This window comes from Lithobates pipiens, unplaced genomic scaffold, assembly GCF_037356315.1.
Source record: "Lithobates pipiens isolate NorthernLeopardFrog02 unplaced genomic scaffold, aLitPip1_a1.2 Scaffold_35, whole genome shotgun sequence".
NCBI lineage: Eukaryota > Metazoa > Chordata > Amphibia > Anura > Ranidae > Lithobates > Lithobates pipiens.
Window position 1 is genome coordinate 23,553,765 of NW_027507811.1, and position 18,392 is coordinate 23,572,156.

General features: G+C 45.6%; 1 protein-coding gene across 1 annotated transcript in view; it reads right to left on the reverse strand.

The window, feature by feature from the left end:
- The window catches only part of LOC143956393 (uncharacterized), a 39,345-nt gene extending 25,265 nt beyond the window's left edge, over positions 1 to 14,080 (reverse strand). Inside the window, exons 1-7 of the mRNA XM_077466609.1 lie at positions 13,988 to 14,080; positions 7,443 to 7,562; positions 7,138 to 7,326; positions 6,848 to 7,051; positions 4,379 to 4,570; positions 4,169 to 4,292; positions 827 to 2,326 (exon numbers count right to left, since the gene is read on the reverse strand). Coding sequence (XP_077322735.1) covers positions 827 to 2,326; positions 4,169 to 4,292; positions 4,379 to 4,570; positions 6,848 to 7,051; positions 7,138 to 7,326; positions 7,443 to 7,538 — 2,305 coding nt within the window. The 5' untranslated portion in view covers positions 7,539 to 7,562; positions 13,988 to 14,080. The remainder of the gene's footprint in view (positions 1 to 826; positions 2,327 to 4,168; positions 4,293 to 4,378; positions 4,571 to 6,847; positions 7,052 to 7,137; positions 7,327 to 7,442; positions 7,563 to 13,987) is intronic.
- Between the last annotated feature and the right edge of the window lie 4,312 nt (positions 14,081 to 18,392).

Genomic DNA, 18,392 nt, shown 5'->3' on the forward strand with positions numbered 1-18,392 from the left:
GATCAGGCATGTTGGAAATTTTTGAAATTTCTAATCAATGACGGGAGAATCTTCTGAGAAATATAAATCGAAAAAAGAAATGCGCATGGAGCTGTGACCTGGAAAGAAAAGAAGATTTCCGGTCAAGAAAAGTCTTCTCTGTAGCAACATGAGGCGAAATTGAAGGCTTGGTTGGTCGAATTTTGAAATGAAATGGTGGCACCATCCGATTACAAATTGCACGAAATTTCTCATTTTCAAAAGAAAATAAGTTGGATATTCAACCCATTTATGGCCGGCCTAAATCTAGGTTCCTCTCTCTGGATGGTGCCGAAAAAACATCTCTAGCTCCGAGGTTGTAGAGGAACTCTTCACCGACATTGTATATAGAACATAGAAGAGAATAATTATTATGGAAGACGGAGTCACCATGGCTGACTAGAGAAGCCTATGATCTCCTACACGCCCCCCAAGGTGTGCGGGAACAGAATTAGGAACTGTGGGAGGTGGAGATCCCAACTGGAGCATCCAAGAAATAGAAGAAACCAGGAGATGTCTAAGCAAACCAGACACCCGCCATGTCACCTTTACAGAGTTGTACCACCTTAAATTTCTTCATTGAACCCTACAAATCATTTTGAAAAAAAAAATCGTCCGTACATTCGTCGGTGGTTTTAGCGGGTGTGCGTTTTCTGATGTTGACTTAGATTTCCTTTAGAAACAAACGTTTTCCCGCACTCTGAACATGGATAAGGGCCCTTCTCTTCGTGAAATTTATGGTGTACAAGAAGGTTTCCTTTCTTAGCGAAACATTTCCCACACTCTAAACATGAATAAGGACGCTCACCCGTGTGAATCCTCTGGTGTTGAAGCAAATGTTCCTTCCGAGCGAAATGTTTCCCACACTCTGAACACGAATAAGCGCGCTCACCCGTATGAGTTTTCTGGTGTCTAACAAGGTGTCCTTTGCTGTTATAACATTTCCCGCACACCGGACATGAATAAGGTCGCTCACCTGTGTGAGTTAAATGGTGTAAAAGAAGGGTTGCTTTATCAAGACAACCTTTCCCGCACTCTGAACATGAAAATGGATACTCTCCTGTGTGAAGTACCTGGTGTCTACGAAGAGTGCCTTTGTCAGCAAAAGCTTTCCCACACTCTGAACATGAATATGGTTGCTCGCCTGTGTGAGTTTTCTGGTGATAACTTAAGTGTCCTTTTTGAGCGAAACATTTCCCGCACTCTGGACATGAATACGGACGCTCTCCAGTGTGACTTCTCTGGTGTACAAGAAGGAGTCCTTTGTTAACAAAAGATTTCCCACATTCTGAGCATGAATAAGAACTCTGACCTGTGTGAGTTTTCTGGTGATTAAGAAAGTGTACTTTCAGAGTGAAACATTTCCCGCACTCTAAACATGAATATGGACGTTCTCCTGTGTGAATGCTCTTGTGTTTAATAAGTGTTACTTGATCAGAAAAATGTTTCCCACACTCGGAACATGAATATGAATGCTTGTCAGTGTGATTTTTCTGGTGTGTAATGAGGTATGCTTTGCTACTGAAACTTTTCCCACACTCTGAACAGGAAAATGGACGTTCACCTGTGTGACTTCTCTGGTGTGCGACAAAACTTACTTTAAAAGTGAAACACTTTCCACACTCTGAACATGAATATGGACGTTCACCTGTGTGAATTTTCTGGTGTAAATTAAGGTTTCCTTTGCTACTGAAACCTTTCCCACACTCTGAACATGAATACGAACGCTCGCCAGTGTGAATTTTCTGGTGTGTAAGGAAGTATGCCTTGCTCTGGAAACCTTTCCCACACTCTGAGCATAAATATGGACGCTCACCTGTGTGACTTCTCTGGTGTATAAGAAGCTGTGATTTGAAATTGAACTGTTTCCCGCACTCTGAACATGAAATAGGATTGTTACTCTTATGACTTTTCTGGTGTGTAAGAAATTTCCTTTCCTCGGGGAACACTTTCCCGCACTCTGAACATGAAAAGGCCACACTGGTGTGAGTTTTGAGGTGTAAAAGAAGTTCAGATTTTGTCTTAAAATATTTCCCGCACTCCAAACAAGATAATGAACTCTCTTCTGTTGATGGATCTGCACTGTGAGAATGGAGATGGATGTCTGAAATAACAGGATGTGATTGGTCAGAAGATTCCTCAGGATTAGAGGGATCCATTGATGTCTCCACATGATATGGTCTGTGGTGTAGAATTTGACTCATTTGGTTTACTTCACGAGAATATTCAGCAATCTCATAATTTTTCACATCATAATATGGAGAAAAAATAGGATTTCCCTCCGAGGTATTCCTGACATGGTGTCCATCTGTTAGAAAGTAAAACATGACGTTATATTGAGGAATGGAGATGGACCTTTCATATGGTGTACAGTATATCCTCCTCATTTGTTGGGAACATGACATCATAGTGAAGAATGGAGATGGCCTTAGTCTGGTACAGACCTTTTTTTTTTTTTTTCGGTTTTCAGGTCGTCGGCCATCGTTCATCGTGATTGACGATGGATCTACACCGAGGGACATTGTTTTTTTAAATAAACGACATGTGAAATACCACGTTTGTTTTTATTTACTTTTGACACTTTTTGGGTGAATGAGTAGGGATGTACACACTACTCATTTACATGGGAGTCCCAGTGTTAAAGAAGGCTTCCAGATCCTGATAAGTCACCCACCCACACCTCCACAACCACAGGGCCAGGGTTGTCGGGAAGAGGCCCTTGTCCTCATCAACATTGGGACAAGGTGCTTCGGGGGGGGGCAGGGACCCCAAATAACCCCCCCATGTTGAGTGCATGTGGTCTAGTAAGGTTAAAGTGGGGGGGGGGCACTCAGTCGTGCCCCCCCCCAATTCCTGCCAGGTTGCATGCTCGGATTAGGGTCTGGTATGAATTATGGGGGGCCGACACCATTTTATTTTATTTTTTTAGGTGTGGTGTTCCCCTAAATATCCATACCAGACCTGGAAGAGCCCAATATGGATTGTGGGGGGGGGGGGGGGGGGGTTACCACGCTGTTTTTTTCCCAACCTTTTTTTACCGGCAATCGCTGTGTTTACATTCAACTGTCAGCTGATGTGTCATCCATTGTTCAGGACACGGGCGCCGGCTTCTCAGCCCGCTCCTTAACCTGCCTGGCGGTATGATTATTTCTGATTTTAGGTGCTGAAAGCGGTACAATTATTTTGCATGGAAATTTGGCGTTTTATATTGTAGGCCTGCAATTCTTAGGAATAACTCTCTTAAATCTGCTCAAACAAGAGTCTAGTAGACATCCCGAGTATGATAAAGTTTATAATATAATAAATAATGATAATAAATAATAATAAAAATTATTCAATAATGTAATCAAATCCAAAAACACTGAAATTTGCTCATTTGCAGAATTGTCGCTGTCATTAGATTTAGCGTTTGATGACGAATTTCCCCACAAATCGCTATCGCTCAATTCTGCAAGTGATTATAATTTATTATCGCTGTTTTCTAGTTGGTCTAAAATCACTTTTAACATAAAGGGACACTTTTTGGTTGCTATGGACAATCTCCAAATTCCAAGCAGAAAAAAAACAGTATTTATAATATAAAACTACATGCAGGGCACTGGACAGACCACTAGGGACAAAGGGGATGTGTATTTCTTTTTATACAGTACTGTATGTGTTTTGTGTATTTTTACTTTTTTGAATTTGGCGCCGATCTCCGCTCTCGTGCGTCGTAACGTCGCAGGGAACTGAGCTTGGCGGCACTCGGGCACTGTGTGAATCGAGCGGAGGAGCTCACACACACAGCGGGGAGGACATCGCTGGATCCAGGGGACAAGGTAAGTAACCTCTCCCTGTATCCTCCCTGTATACAGCGATGCGATCCCGAGTCTGGCTCCAGGTTACCGCTGGTGGTACTGAAATTGCAGCCTGAGCCAGACTCGGTATTACTGCTAGGGAGGTTAACAACCATTATACACCATACCAGCTATTAACTGGTTGTTAAGGACACTGGCAGACTCCCGATCCTTAACAAAAACACGTCTACTCCTATACACTGCAAAAACCCTGGCAAAACACGCTAAATATTAGCGGTTTTTATCCAGAGTTTTTTTGGGGCAGATTTGAGCGTCTAGTGTGCATGGAGCCTTACAATAAAGTCTTCTCTTACCCGGTGATGTGAGGGGCGGCTGATTGTCCATCATGACGTCCTTGTAGAGATCCTTGTGGCCTTCTAAATACTCCCATTCCTCCATGGAGAAATAGACAGTGACATCCTGACACCTTATAGGAACCTGACACACACAATGATACAGTCACCATCCAGACACATCCCTTGTCTGTTACTGGATAATGTCCCAGAATTCCCGGCACCGCTCACCTCTCCTGTCAGCAGATCAGTGATCTTGTTGATGAGTTCTAGGATCTTTTTCTTGCTTTTTCTCTTAAGAGTCAGGAAGGTAGGTGGAGACACAGTAATGGAGTTTTGTCTTGCTCTCGTTCTTGTAGACATGCGGGGACTTTTCCTCTTTGTAATATTCTCAAGAGATGTCTTCATAACTACAGCACAGTCCTGTGATATACAGCAATACATATTAGAATCGTCCTCACCTCTCTGGACCAGTTTTGGTCTCCTTTTCTATATATAGTATCTCACAAAAGTGAGTACACCCCTCACATTTTTGTAAATATTTTATTATACATTTTCATGTGACAACACTGAAGAAACGACACTTTGCTACAATGTAAAGTAGTGAGCGTACAGCTTGTATAACAATGTAAATTTTCTGTCCCCTCAAAATAGCTCAACACACAGCCATAAATGTCTAAACCGCTGGCAACAAAAGTGAGTACACCCCTAAGTAAAATGTCCAAATTGGGCCCAAAGTGTCAATAATTGGCGTGGCCACCATTATTTTCCAGCACTGCCTTAACCCTCTTGGGCATGGAGTTCACCAGAGCTTCACAAGTTACCACTGGAGTCCTCGTCCACTACTCCATGATGACATCACGGAGCTGGTGGATGTTAGAGACATTGCGCTCCTCCACCTTTGAGGATGCCCCACAGATGCTCAATAGGGTTTAGGTCTGGAGACATGCTTGGCCAGTCCATCACCTTTACCCTCAGCTTCTTTAGCAAGGCAGTAGTCATCTTGGAGGTGTGTTTGGGGTCGTTATGTTGGAATACTGCCCTGCGGCCCAGTCTCCAAAGGGAGGGGATCATGCTCTGCTTCAGTATGTCACAGTACATGTTGGCATTCATGGTTCCCTCAATGAACTGCAGCTCCCCAGTGTCGGTGTTCGGTCAAAAAGTGCCCCCGCATGCGCAAGACAGAGCCGCACTTCAGCTGATTTGCAGATCAGCTGGAGTGGCGTGACCAGGGCACAAGCACACATCGTAGGAGGCATCTCTGGATGGGAAATACCATATCCCGGACAAAATTTAAACCTATACAAACAACAGGGGGAGACCGTAGTTCTCACATTGTGGCTCGCAGTTGCGGGGAGGCTTTACAGTGTGCTGATGGTCCACTTTTATCTGTGTTGCAGGGCGGGTTTGCTGTGTTGAACGGCCGGTTTTGTCTGTGTGAAAGGTTGGCTTGCAACACAGACAAAATCAGCTCTTCAACACAGCCACTAGCCACCCTCCAGCAGCAGCGATGCACAGTCTGAGAACTACGGTCTCCCCCTCTGTTTGTATAGGTTTAAAGTGTGCCTGTGAAATGGTATCTCCCATCGAGAGATACCTCCTACAATGTGCACATGCTCCCTGGTTACGTCAGCTCAGCTGATCGGCAAATCAGCTGTTGTGCTGTTCCGTATGGCACATGCGCTATTCTATGGGGGCCCTTCTCGACAGAACACCGGCAGCACTCATGCAGCCCCAGACCATGACACTCCCACCACCATGCTTGACTGTAGACAAGACACACTTGTCTTTGTACTCCTCACTTGGTTGCCGCCACACAAGCTTGACACCATCTGAACCAAATACGATTATCTTTGTCTCATCAGACCACAGAACATGGTTCCAGTAATCCATGTCCTTAGTCTGCTTGTCTTCAGCAAACTGCTGGCTTTCTTGTGCATCATCTTTAGAAGAGGCTTCCTTCTGGCATGACAGCCATGCAGACCAATTTGATGCAGTGTGTGGCGTATGGTCTGAGCACTGACAGGCTGACCCCCCACCTCTTCAAACTCTGCAGCAATGTTTGCAGCACTCATATGTCTATTTCCCAAAGACATTCTCTGGCTATGACGTTGAGCACATGGACTCAACTTCTTTGGTCAACCATGGCAAGGTCTGTTCTGAGTGGAACTTGTCCTGTTAAACAGCTGTATGGTCTTGGCCACTGTGCTGCAGTTCAGTTTGAGGGTCTTGGCAATCTTCTTATAGCCTAGGCCATCTTTATGTAGAGATCCTCAAAGAGTTCTTTGCCATGAGGTGCCATATTAAACTTCCTGTGACCAGTATAAGAGCGTGAGAGTCATAACACCAAATCCAACACACCTGCTCCCCATTCACACCTGAGACCTTGTAACATTAACGAGTCACATGACTCCGGGGAGGGAAAATGGCTAATTGGGCCCAATTTGGGGTGTACTCACTTTTGTTGCCAGCGGTTTAGATATTAATGGCTGTGTGTTGAGTTATTTTGAGAGGACAGGAAATGTACACAGTTAAACAAGCTTTACACTCACTAATTTACATGGTAGCAAAGTGTAATTTCTTCAGTGTTGTCACATGAAAAGATATAATAAAATATTTACAAAAATATGAGGGGTGTACTCACTTTTGTAAAATACTGTAAATAAGCGTGATGTCATGTGATCCCAGAATCCTCCTCACCTCTCCAGTCAACAGGTTAATGATCTCCAGAGTGAGGTTCAATGTCATCTCATTCAAGCAAAGTTTATTTTTTCCTAATTTTCCATCATTTAAGGTCAGCTGGTCCTTCATCATGACGTCCTTGTAGAGATCCTTGTGTCCTTCTAAATACTCCCACTCCTCCATGGAGAAATAGACAGTGACATCCTGACACCTTATAGGAACCTGACACACACAATGATACAGTCACCATCCAGACACATCCCTTGTCTGTTACTGGATAATGTCCCAGAATTCCCACCACCGCTCACCTCTCCTGTCAGCAGATCAGTGATCTTCTTGGTAACTTCTAGAATCTTCTTCTTCTCATCACTCAGAGGAGTCAGAGACACAGATGAAGGGGCAGTGATGTTTCTCTGGGTCCCTCTCTGTCCTGACTCAAGGGGATGTCTACTGGAGGTCACATATTCACCGGATGTCTTCTTGACTACTGTATAATTCTATTGAGATACATCATAAAAAATGTCAAATACTAAATGCAGGCAATCCCAGAACCTCCCCCACATCAATTCTGCATAAAAGTGTTGCTATGTGACCCTCCCGGAATCCTCCTCACCATTCCAATGAGAAGGTAGATGATCTCCTGGGTGAGGTTTAATATCTTCTCATTCATGTGACTTTGATCTCTTGCCATTTTCATTGATGTGGTCATGTAATCTAAACAGGATAATCCTCTCTGTGGACAAATATTAAAACAGAAAATTATCTGAACTGTACTGAGATAATTAATGTCTGCACAGATTTCCTCCACAGTTCATCCTGCTTGTTATACCAGATTAGAGGTCTTGTTTATCAGTGTTGGATACATGTCTCTATATTTAGGATGTATCTGGTCTATAAGCCAGAGGCTCTGGATGGGCAGTTGAATAAATGGTTCTATATTTAGGATGTATCCGATCTATAAACCAAAGGCTCTGGATGGACAGTTGGATAAATGGTTTTATATTTAGGATGTATCTGGTCTATAAACCAGGGGCTCAGGATGGACAGTTGGATAAATGGTTCCATATTTAGGATTAGGGATGAGCCGAACACCCCCAGTTTCGGTTCGCAGCAGAACATGTGAACAGGCAAAAAGTTTGTTTGAACGCTCAAACACTGTTAAAGTCTATGGGACACGAACGTGAAAAGTCAAAAGTGCTAATTTTAAAGGCTTCTATGCAAGTTATTGTTGCCATAAAAACTGTTTGGGGACCCGGGTCCTACCCCAGGGAACATGTATCAATGCAAAAAAAGTTTTAAAAACTAACATTTTTCGGGAGCAGTGATTTTAATAATGCTTAAAGTGAAACAATAAAAATGAAATATTCCTTTAAATATCAGGCCTGGGGGTGTCTATAGTATGCCTGTAAAGTGGCATAGTTTTCCCTTGTTTAGAACAATACCACAGCAAAATGACATTTCTAAAGGAAAAAAAATAATTCAAAACTGCTTACGGCTGTAATGTAATGTCTGGTCCCAACAATATAGATGAAAATCATTGATAAAAACAGCATGGCCCCCAACCCCCCTCCATTACCAGGCCCTTTGGGTCTGGTATGGATATTAAGAGGAAGCCCGCACCCAAATAAAAAAAATGGCGTGGGGGTCCCCCAGGCACTATATACTCTGAACAGCAGTATATATACACTATACGGCTTAACCTATATGCTCTGCATAAATTTGGGCCTTAGGTGCTGGTGGTACCAGAACACTGTAAGCCCTCACAGTTACTTTTGGTAAGTGCAGAAACAGGCCATGCTGTGAAATACTACATCAAAAATTGTAATTACATGCCTCCGTTAAACAGGGTAAGAAAAATTGGGCCTTTGGTGGTGTCACAACACTGAAGGCCCTCACAGTTACTCTTGGTGGGGCACAGAAATGGGCCCTGCTGTGGAATATTAGATCAAAAATTATAATTACATGCCCCTGATAAACAGGGGCAGAAAAATTGGGCCTTGGGTGGTGGTGGTGCCACAACATAGTAACCCCTCATAGATACTCTTGTTGTGTGCAGGAATGGGCCCTGCTGTGAAATATTAGATCAAAAACTGTAATTACATTCCCCTGTTAAACAGGGGTGGAAAAATTGGGCCTTGGGCAGTAATGGTGGTGACCTATTAAGATTGAGGAGGAATAGGATAGTCACTCAGCATAGGCAGTCTTCAAGGGATTCAACATTCATAGAAAATTCAATCAGTTACATCAGCATTAGGTGCTTAATAACTACTGATCCAAGACATGATTCATTTTTATGAATGTGAGCATATCAACAAAGTCTGTGGACAGGCGCACTCTATGATCCATTACAAACCCTCCAGCGGCACTTTCAGCCCTGAGTTTCTGAGGACTGAAAACGATCCTTTTAAGACTGCTGGGCCCACAAGAATACTATCTGGATAAAGGGGGCTTTCAGAGGTAATGAAGTCCTCCTCTTCCTCCCACTATTCTGCCTCAAGTGCCCGGCCCATTATTCCACAAAGCGTGTGCTCTAACAGGAAGACAAGAGGGACAGTATCACTGATGCATGCATTGTCACCGCTCACCATCCTCGTGGCCTCCTCAAATGATGACAGGACAGTGCATGCATTCTTGATCAGTGGCTACTGGTGTAGTGAAAAGAAACCAAGCTCCCTTGAATCTGTCTTGGTGCCATACTCACACAGGTACTCATTGATAGCCCTCTGCTGCGTGTGCAGCAGCTGCAGCATTGCCAACGTTGAGTTCCTCCTGGTGGGCATGTTGCAAATGAGGCAGGTGGTGGGCAGGTTGCATTCCCTTTGAATGTCAGCCAGCCGAGCACTGCCATTGTTTGACCATCGGAAATGATTATACATTACAGCGAAAGTGTGAAACACGTCAACTCCTGTGATCCGTTGTTTGCTGTGGCTTGTACTTTTTGGATTATTACCTCCTTTTTTTTAATAAAGGCATTTGATTTTGAGTGCGGCTGTCCAGAATCTTCCCTTCATCCATTTGCACTGTATTGTGTCCTGTGTACACCACCAGAAAAGTAGTAGCAACTGCACCACGGCTGCACTGTATTGTGTACACCAGCAGAAATGCACTGTAGTTATAGACTACACTGGATGCAGAATATATATATATATATATATATATATATATATATATATATCTCAATAAAATACACTGCCTCTAACTGAATAACCTGCCTGCTTAATCTAAATCAAGCTATCTCTCCATCCACACCAACAACACTACACAGGGCTGCCATGTAGGCAGCCTTATATAGTGTGGGGCGTGGACTTAGTCCCCCTGAGCCATGATTGGCCAAAGGCACCCTACTTTTGGCCAATTATGGCTCTCTGAGCAGAAGGCGCTGGGATTGGCCAAAGCATGCAGGTCAGGAGCATGCATTGGCCAATCATTATACAGCAATGTACTGCGATCTCGCAGTGCATTATGGGGCGTTCCGTGGCGTACAAATTTTCCACGAACGCCCCATAATGTTTGCTGTTCAGCGAATGGGCGAACAGACCCCAACATCGAGCTCATCCCTATTTAGGGGATGTATCTGGTATATAAACCAGAGGCTCTGGATGGCCAGTTGGATAAATAGCTCTATATATAGGATGTATCTGGTATATAAACCAGAGGCTCTGGATAGACAGTTGGATAAATGGGTCTATATTTAGGATGTATTGTGTCTATAAACCAGAGGCTCTGGATGGACAGCTTCTATAAATGGCTCTATATTTAGGATGTATCTGGTCTATAAATTAAAGGCTCTGGATTAAAAGTTGGATAAATGGCTCTATAGTTAGGATGTATCTCGTCTATAAACCAGAGGCTCTGGAATAAAATTTGGATTTAACAAGGGGACACCCAGATCTTCCCCACCAGTGTGAATGAGTATGGGGTATGTCAACCTGAGACCCTGCCAATTGTGACGTCATGTGATGGCCATGCCCCATGGCTATATAAGAACAGACAGAGAGCAGAGCAGGCACAATGATGGGAGACAGAGTTGGAGGAAGACCGAGTCGGTGGCAGAGAAGACAGCACTGGTTGAAGAACACCGGAAGGCGAAAACCAGATGAAGATTTTTAAATAAAGGACTTCTCAAAACCATCCATTTACACAGAATTGCCCTTTTTTGGGTGAATTGGTAGGGGGTACATACTACCCTACTCATTAACATGGAGGAGGGCCCTTGTTAAAGGGGGACTCCCGATTCTGATAAGCCTACTGCCCTCAGACCCCCACAACCACTGCCCAGGGTTGTCAGGAAGAGGCCCTTGTCCCCATCAACATGGGGACAGGGTGCTTTGGGGTGGGGGGCGCAGACCCCCCTCCCCAAAGCACGCACACTCCCCATGTTGAGGGTGTGTGGCCTGGTATGGTCCAGGAGGAGGAGGGTGATTGCTCGTTCCCCCTTTTCCTGAATTGCTGGGAATGCATACTTGAACAAGGTCTGGTATGGATTTCGGTGGGGGGGGGTCCCACACCATTTTTTTATTTGGCATGAGGTTTCCCCTCAAAATCAATTCCAGACTGAATGATCTGGTATGGTCTTGGGAGGGCACCCTACACCATTTTATTTTCTATTTTGGCATGGGGTTTCCTTTTCAAGATCCATACCATACTCAAAGGGCCTGGTTTGGACGTTGAGGGGAGGGGACCCCACGCTGTTTTTTTATGTTTTGGTGTGTGGTTAACCCCTCCAGATCCTTTAGAGCTCATGTCGCACCACAAGCCGGATCATGACTTCTATTCAAATCAATGGGCTGAAAGTCGAATCAGAAGACGGCTCTCATAGGGAACCATTGATTTTAAATAGAGGCATTGAAACGCTGCTAAAAGCTAAAAAGGGCTAAATGCGCATTAACGCCAATGAAAAAAACTACTAAAAGCGCATTTTTACAGTCGCTTTTTCCTGCCGTTAGCAGTCGCTTTGGACGCACCATCCATTAAAACACATGCTTATCACACCGGGTGCCAGGCATAGGCACCAGAACATGTGAGTGCATCCTACTTAAAGGGATTGTAAAGTTTTTTTTTTTTTTAAATAACAAACATGTTATACTTACCTCCACTGTGCAGCTCGTTTTGCACAGAGTGGCCCCAATCCTGCTCTTCTAGGGTCCCTCCGCGGCTGTCTCTGCCTTCTCCCACAGGTACTTCTCACGTTCATGCGAGCTCCCTCGCATGGTGAGAAGCACCTGCGGGAGCACTCCCGTGATACAGCCGGCGGCTATAGCCACTCGCTGTATCACACAGCCCCGCCCCCCCCGCGCTCCGCTTTCCATCCATCCACTCCAGTCAATCAGCGGCCAGGCTGAGCGGTGAAGAGGACAGCGGGGGCGAGCACGGGATTTTCGAGGGGCCGGGTAAGTAAAACGGGGGGGGGGGGGGGGCTGGGGGCGCAGGCAGTCTCAGATGTTTTTTCACCTTAATGCATAGAATGCATTAAGGTGAAACAACATTTACCTTTACAACCCCTTTAATTTACTTTGAAATTCTTTTAATAAATAATGGTTTTATACTATGGGAGCCCCCTATTTTTTTCTTCCTATCCATGGAGGATTACCTTAAGCACAGCTGACCTTAGAAGTCATCATCTAGGGGTCTTCATTCCCCACAAAGCGCAAGTGACCATTTTAGCGATAGGAGGTCAATGTTTAGGGGTGAGTGTACATCCATGTGGGGCACCTCTGTCTGAACACTGAATATTGGAGCATTGATTATTCATCTATGCACGAGCACTTTATTTCACCAAATGGGACTTTTACAACTATAGTTATGCTTGATTTACCCATTTATGCCAAATATGTTTGAATTTGAATAAGCTAAGCGTGGTGTTTAACTATTTTAAATTCTAGCATCAGATCTCCTGCAAATCTAAAGCGGTAACCTGTAAATGCTTTTAAAGCACCGCCGACAGATCATAACATTTACATCATTTGTCACCATTGTACGTGACATGTTTGATATCTTTTTACTCATGTAACATCATCTTTTATATTTTACCAAAAAATTGGGTTATGTACTGTGTATTTTTGCATTCAAATTCCAAAAAGTGTATTTTTCCGAAAAAATGGCGTTTAAAAATCTGCTGCGCAAATACCCTGTGATGTGAAAGATTGCAACATTCGCCAATATATTCTCTAGGGCCTCTGCTTAAAAAAAATATATATTTTATATTTTCTGAGGTTGTAAGAAATTTTTTAGCTAAAAATACTGATTGTTACATGTAAACCAAAAGTGCTAGAAAAAGCTTGGGGAGACGCGGATAGCTAAAATACACCCGGATGCTTCGCCCCTCTGTTTTAGAGGGTGCGGTCAAGTGGGCACAGTGTTCCACACCTGGTGGACATGTCCAAAAGTTAACAGATTCTGGATAAGAATTTTTAATTTGCTATACTCGGTGACCGGAGTGAATATATCTAAAAATGTTAAAACAGCCCTATTCTCTGACCTCTCGAATGATCTGCCTAAGCATCTCAGGTCCCTCATTTCTTTTATTTTGATGGCAGCTAAAATTGTCTTCCCCTCTTTCCCTCTTTTCTCCTGCCTTATTTTCTCCCTTTTTACCTTTCGTCTCTTTTCTTCTTTCATCCACCTTTCTATTTCCTATTTTTCCTTTTACATAAAGGGCTATTTTGTTCCCATGGTTGGGTTCCCATTAATGTGATAGTGGGCTCCATGGATTATCCAAACCAGCATACATTAACCATTAAATATCTGCTACGATTCCAGGCTGGATAACCGGATTCTACCTCGCAACGGTTTCTTTATTGTGTGATGTAAAGGTTATTGATAGTGTTATCAGATATATAATGAACAGTCTTGGAAAGAGAAGGTTGGTTATTCTATGATTCACTAGTTTGTTGATAAGTGTTTTAATATAAGTACATATGGTTTCTTTTGCACTAATTTGAGATCCACAACTGTAACATGATTGTGAACGAAATATGTATCACAGTGAACCCTCTTATTGATAAAACTTAATTTCAATAAAAATCATTGAAAGGGAAAAAGCTTGGGGATCAAGTGGTTAAAACAAATCTGTAATATAAATCATAAAAGACATCACAGTGACTATGGAGGAAGAGGACAGACATGACGGGGGGTTATTGTAAAATAATATATTATTACCTCCTCTGCTGCCAGTTCCAGCAATGTCACCTCTATACGTCTCTCGACTCACATGTGTCCCAGCACCTGTTGTATTCTACATCACTTCCTGTCTGTACCTTACATCACTTCCGGTCTGTACTTTACATCACTTCCCAGGGGATCACCAACTTGTGGAGAATATGGAAACTGCGGCTTAGGTTGTTTTTTAGTGTCCAGTTAAAAAAAAGTATCATGGACAGTACTCAATTTTCTCTAGTGTTGAGTTTCAAATTTACAGAATTTTAATTACGTGCGTTATTTACACCACTGCAGGAACTGAAACAAAGCCTAAACACCACATCTTTGAAAAATAGCTTTTGACTGCTGATCAACATCATCATCTGACTTGCTTGCTAGTCCATTTTCAAACTAATCCTGCAAACTCCATTGACAGATTTGATGTCATGGGTCTAGCATAGGGATGAGCTTCGTGTTCGATTCAAACATATGTTCGACACGAACATCGGCTGTTCGCCCCGTTCGGCGAATTCCGAACTTTATGGGCCATTCGCGCCAAATTCGTGTGGCGCTCACGGCCCACAATGCACTGCGATGGCGCAGTGCATTGCTGGCTCATGATTGGCCAAGCATGCACTGTGACCCCTCATGCTTGGCCAATCACAGCGCCGGCAGCGAGGAGAGCCATGATTGGCCATAGGCAGGATGCCTGTGGCTAATCATAGCTCAGGCTGTGTAGTACACGCCCCACACTATAAAAGGCCACCAGCACGGCGGCCTTGTGTAGTGTTGGCGTCTGTAGCAGTTACTGGGTTTTCTGTGTACCTTCAACACAGTGTACACCGATCGTTATCGGCTGATTTTTCGTTCTTGCTCTTCTGTAGTGGTTGTTGTCTGCGTGCCCTGACCGCAGTATACACCGCTATATTCACCTATATAGCTAGCGATATATCTATCTTTTATAATAGAGCTTGCAGTCAGTGTTAGGAGATTGTGCGTGCTGTCTGCGTGCTCTGAACGCAGTATACACCGCTATATCCACCTATATAGCTAACTATCTTGCTCGTTTTAAATAGAGCTTGCAGTCAGCTGTAGGAGCTTGTGCGTGCTGTCTGCGTGCTCTGAACCCAGTATACACCGCTATATCCACCTATATAGCAAACTATCTTGCTCGTTTTAAATAGAGCTTGCAGTCAGCGGTAGGAGCTTGTGCGTGCTGTCTGCGTGCTCTGAACCCAGTATACACCGCTATATCCACCTACATAGCTCTTCTCTATTTGAGCCATCTGCCATCTGCAGGAGTTAGTGGAAGTTGTGTGTGCCTCCAGCACAATATACACTAACCAATTGCTGGTTTTCCCAACTCCCTTCAGGCCATTACCATGTCTGGAAGGCCAGCAAGGAGAGGCAGACAAGCGCGAGCCGATAAAAGAGGGCAAGCAGGCTCTGTGTCTAGAGACAACAGTGCTGGTCATGGACGCGGTGCATCGTCATCATCAGCACGTGGCCATGGGACACGCTTGTCCTTCTTTTCGGCAGCTGGACATGTTGAGCCGCAACATGCCAACGACTTGGTAGAGTGGATGACCAAGCCCTCTTCATCCTCCTCATCCTCTCTCACCCAGTCTCCGGGTACCAGCAAAGCAGCTGCCAATGCATCATCTTCTCTCCTCTCAATGTCATCATCAGTGACTCCTTCCCTAGACCCACCATGTCCTCCTGAGGAGTCTCCTGAACTCTTTGAGCACAGTGTTGGGTACATGCTCCAGGAGGATGCCCAGTGTTTTGTAGCCTCTGTATGATGATACTCAGCTAGAGGAAGGCAGTAGCGTGAATGCAGAAAGAGGGGATGCTCAAGAAGGACAGCAATCTGGCAGTCATGTTCCACAAGCTGCAGCATACTGCCAGGTTTGCTCCAGCGATTAAGAGGGAGGGGATGATGAGGGCACTGACTCCACGTGGGTGCCTGGTAGGAGAGAGGAGGAGGAGGAGGCACATGTCCAACGAGGCAGGATGCTCTCCGGGGGCCAGCTTAGGGGCAGCACACCGACTGAATCACACCGCAGAGCTCCGCCTGTGCAGGGCGCTGCCTCTACGCGTTATTCTAAAAGTTCTTTGGTGTGGGCCTTTTTTGAGACGAGTGCATCAGATCGCACCGCTGCTATTTGCAACATATGTCTCAAGCGTATCTCGCGTGGCCAAAACATCAGCCGCTTGGGCACCACATGCTTGACCAGACATATGTTGACCTGCCATGCAGCTCGTTGGCAAGCGTACCTCAAAGACCCACACCAAAGAACAAAGCAGACCTCTCCTTGCTCCTCATCAGCTGGGATCTCCAACCCCACTAGACTTTCAGTCCTCTCTGAAACCTGCTCTGAGAGGAATGAAGGTGTAGAATTAGGTGTGTCACAGCCAAGTGCTTCCGGGCACTCTGCTAGCAGTACACCCACGTCCAATTATAGCAGGCAAATGTCCCTGCCCCAGCTGCTGGACCGGGGAAAGAAGTTCACTCCCAGCCATCCACATGCCCAGTGGTTGAATGCTAGCTTGGCTAAATTGCTAGCACTTCAACTGCTGCCTTTTCAGTTGGTAGACTCGGCCCCCTTACGTGAGTTTGTACAATGTGCGGTTCCTCAGTGGCAGGTCCCCAAACGCCACTTTTTCTCAGGGAAGGCGATTCCGGCTCTCTACCGGCATGTGGAAGGCAATGTCCTTGCCTCGCTGGACAGGGCGGTCAGCGGTAAGGTGCAGATTACCGCTGACTCATGGTCCAGCAGGCATGGACAGGGACGTTACCTGTCTTTCACGGCCCATTGGGTCACTCTTCTGGCAGCTGGGAAGGATGCAGGACAAGGTGCAGTAGTGTTGGAGGTTGTTCCGCCACCATGCCTCCAAAATGCTACTATTGGTTGTGACACACTTCTCTCCTCCACCCCCTCCTCTTCTTCTTCCTCCATGGCCTCTTCCAGTGCTCTGTCCTCAGAACCAGCGGTGCTCCGTAGGCGTTCCAGGGGCTACGCAAATACGCAGGCAAAACAATGCCATGCCGTGCTTGCGCTGGTTTGTTTGGGGGACAGGAGCCACACTGGGGCGGATGTTTTGTCAGCTCTGCAGGGGCAGGCCGAGAGGTGGTTGACGCCACGCCAGCTTAAGCCAGGAATGGTGGTTTGAAACAATGGCACCAACCTCCTCTCCGCCCTCTGACAAGGACAACTGACCCATGTGCCCTGTGTAGCTCACGTCCTTAACCTGGTGGTGCAGTGGTTCTTGGGCAGGCTTACAGGATGTCCTGAAGCAGGCCAGGAAAGTCTGTGTGCATTTCTGCCGATCATTTAATGCCTGTGCTCGGCTGGCTGAGCTCCAAAAGGAGTTGAACCTGCCCAAGAACCGCCTTTTATGTGACATGCCCACCAGGTGGAACTCAACGTTGGCCATGCTGCAGCGGCTGCACACGCAGCAGAGGGCCATCAATGAGTACCTGTGCGACTACGGCACCAGGACAGGGTCAGGGGAGCTTGGTTTTTTCTCACCACGCCAGTGGGGCATGATCAGGGATGCATGCACTGTCCTGTCACCATTTGAGGAGGCCACAAGGATGGTGAGCAGTGACAGTGCATGCATCAGTGACACTGTACCTCTTGTCCACCTCTTGGAGCATACGCTGCGTGGAATAATGGACAGGGCACTTGAGGCAGAACAGAGGCAGGAAGAGGAGGACTTCCTTGCCTTTATCCAGACAGTGTTCCTGCTGTGCCACCCATAACACAGGAAGAGGATGAGGAGGAGGAGGAGGATGATTGTGTCAGCATGGAGGTGGAGGCAGCATCAGTCTTGTAGGGATGATTTACAGTCCCAAGAAAACCGTGGACTTGTACGTGGCTGGGAGGAGGTAGCTGCGGATGATGTTGTCCTTAGTGACCCAGAGGACTCCGGACCGAATGCCTCAGCTAACCTACGCTGCATGGCCTCCCTGATCCTGCAAAGCCTGCGGAAGGATCCTTGTATTGTTCGGATCAAGGAGAGGGACCATTACTGGCTGGCCACTCTCCTTGATCCACGGTACAAGGGTAAGGTTGCCGACCTTATCTTGCCGTTGCAGAGGGAGCAGAGGATGAGACATCTCCGGGAGGCCTTGCAGAAAGGTCTCTGCAACGCGTTCCCAGAGACTGGGAGGTTACAAACTCCTGGTCCTGGACAACGTGTTGCTGAGGCATCGGTCAGAAGGAGCGGTGGAGAAGGTGGCCATCTGACCGATGCTTTTAGACAATTTTTTAGTCCGCAGCCCCAAGGTATGATCGGTTCCAGCAACCATTGCCAGCGTCTGATTTACATGGTGCAGGAATACCTAGGGGCAAGGTCAGACTTGGACACCTTTCCCACCGAAAATCCTCTGGCTTACTGGGTCTTGAGGATGGATCACTGG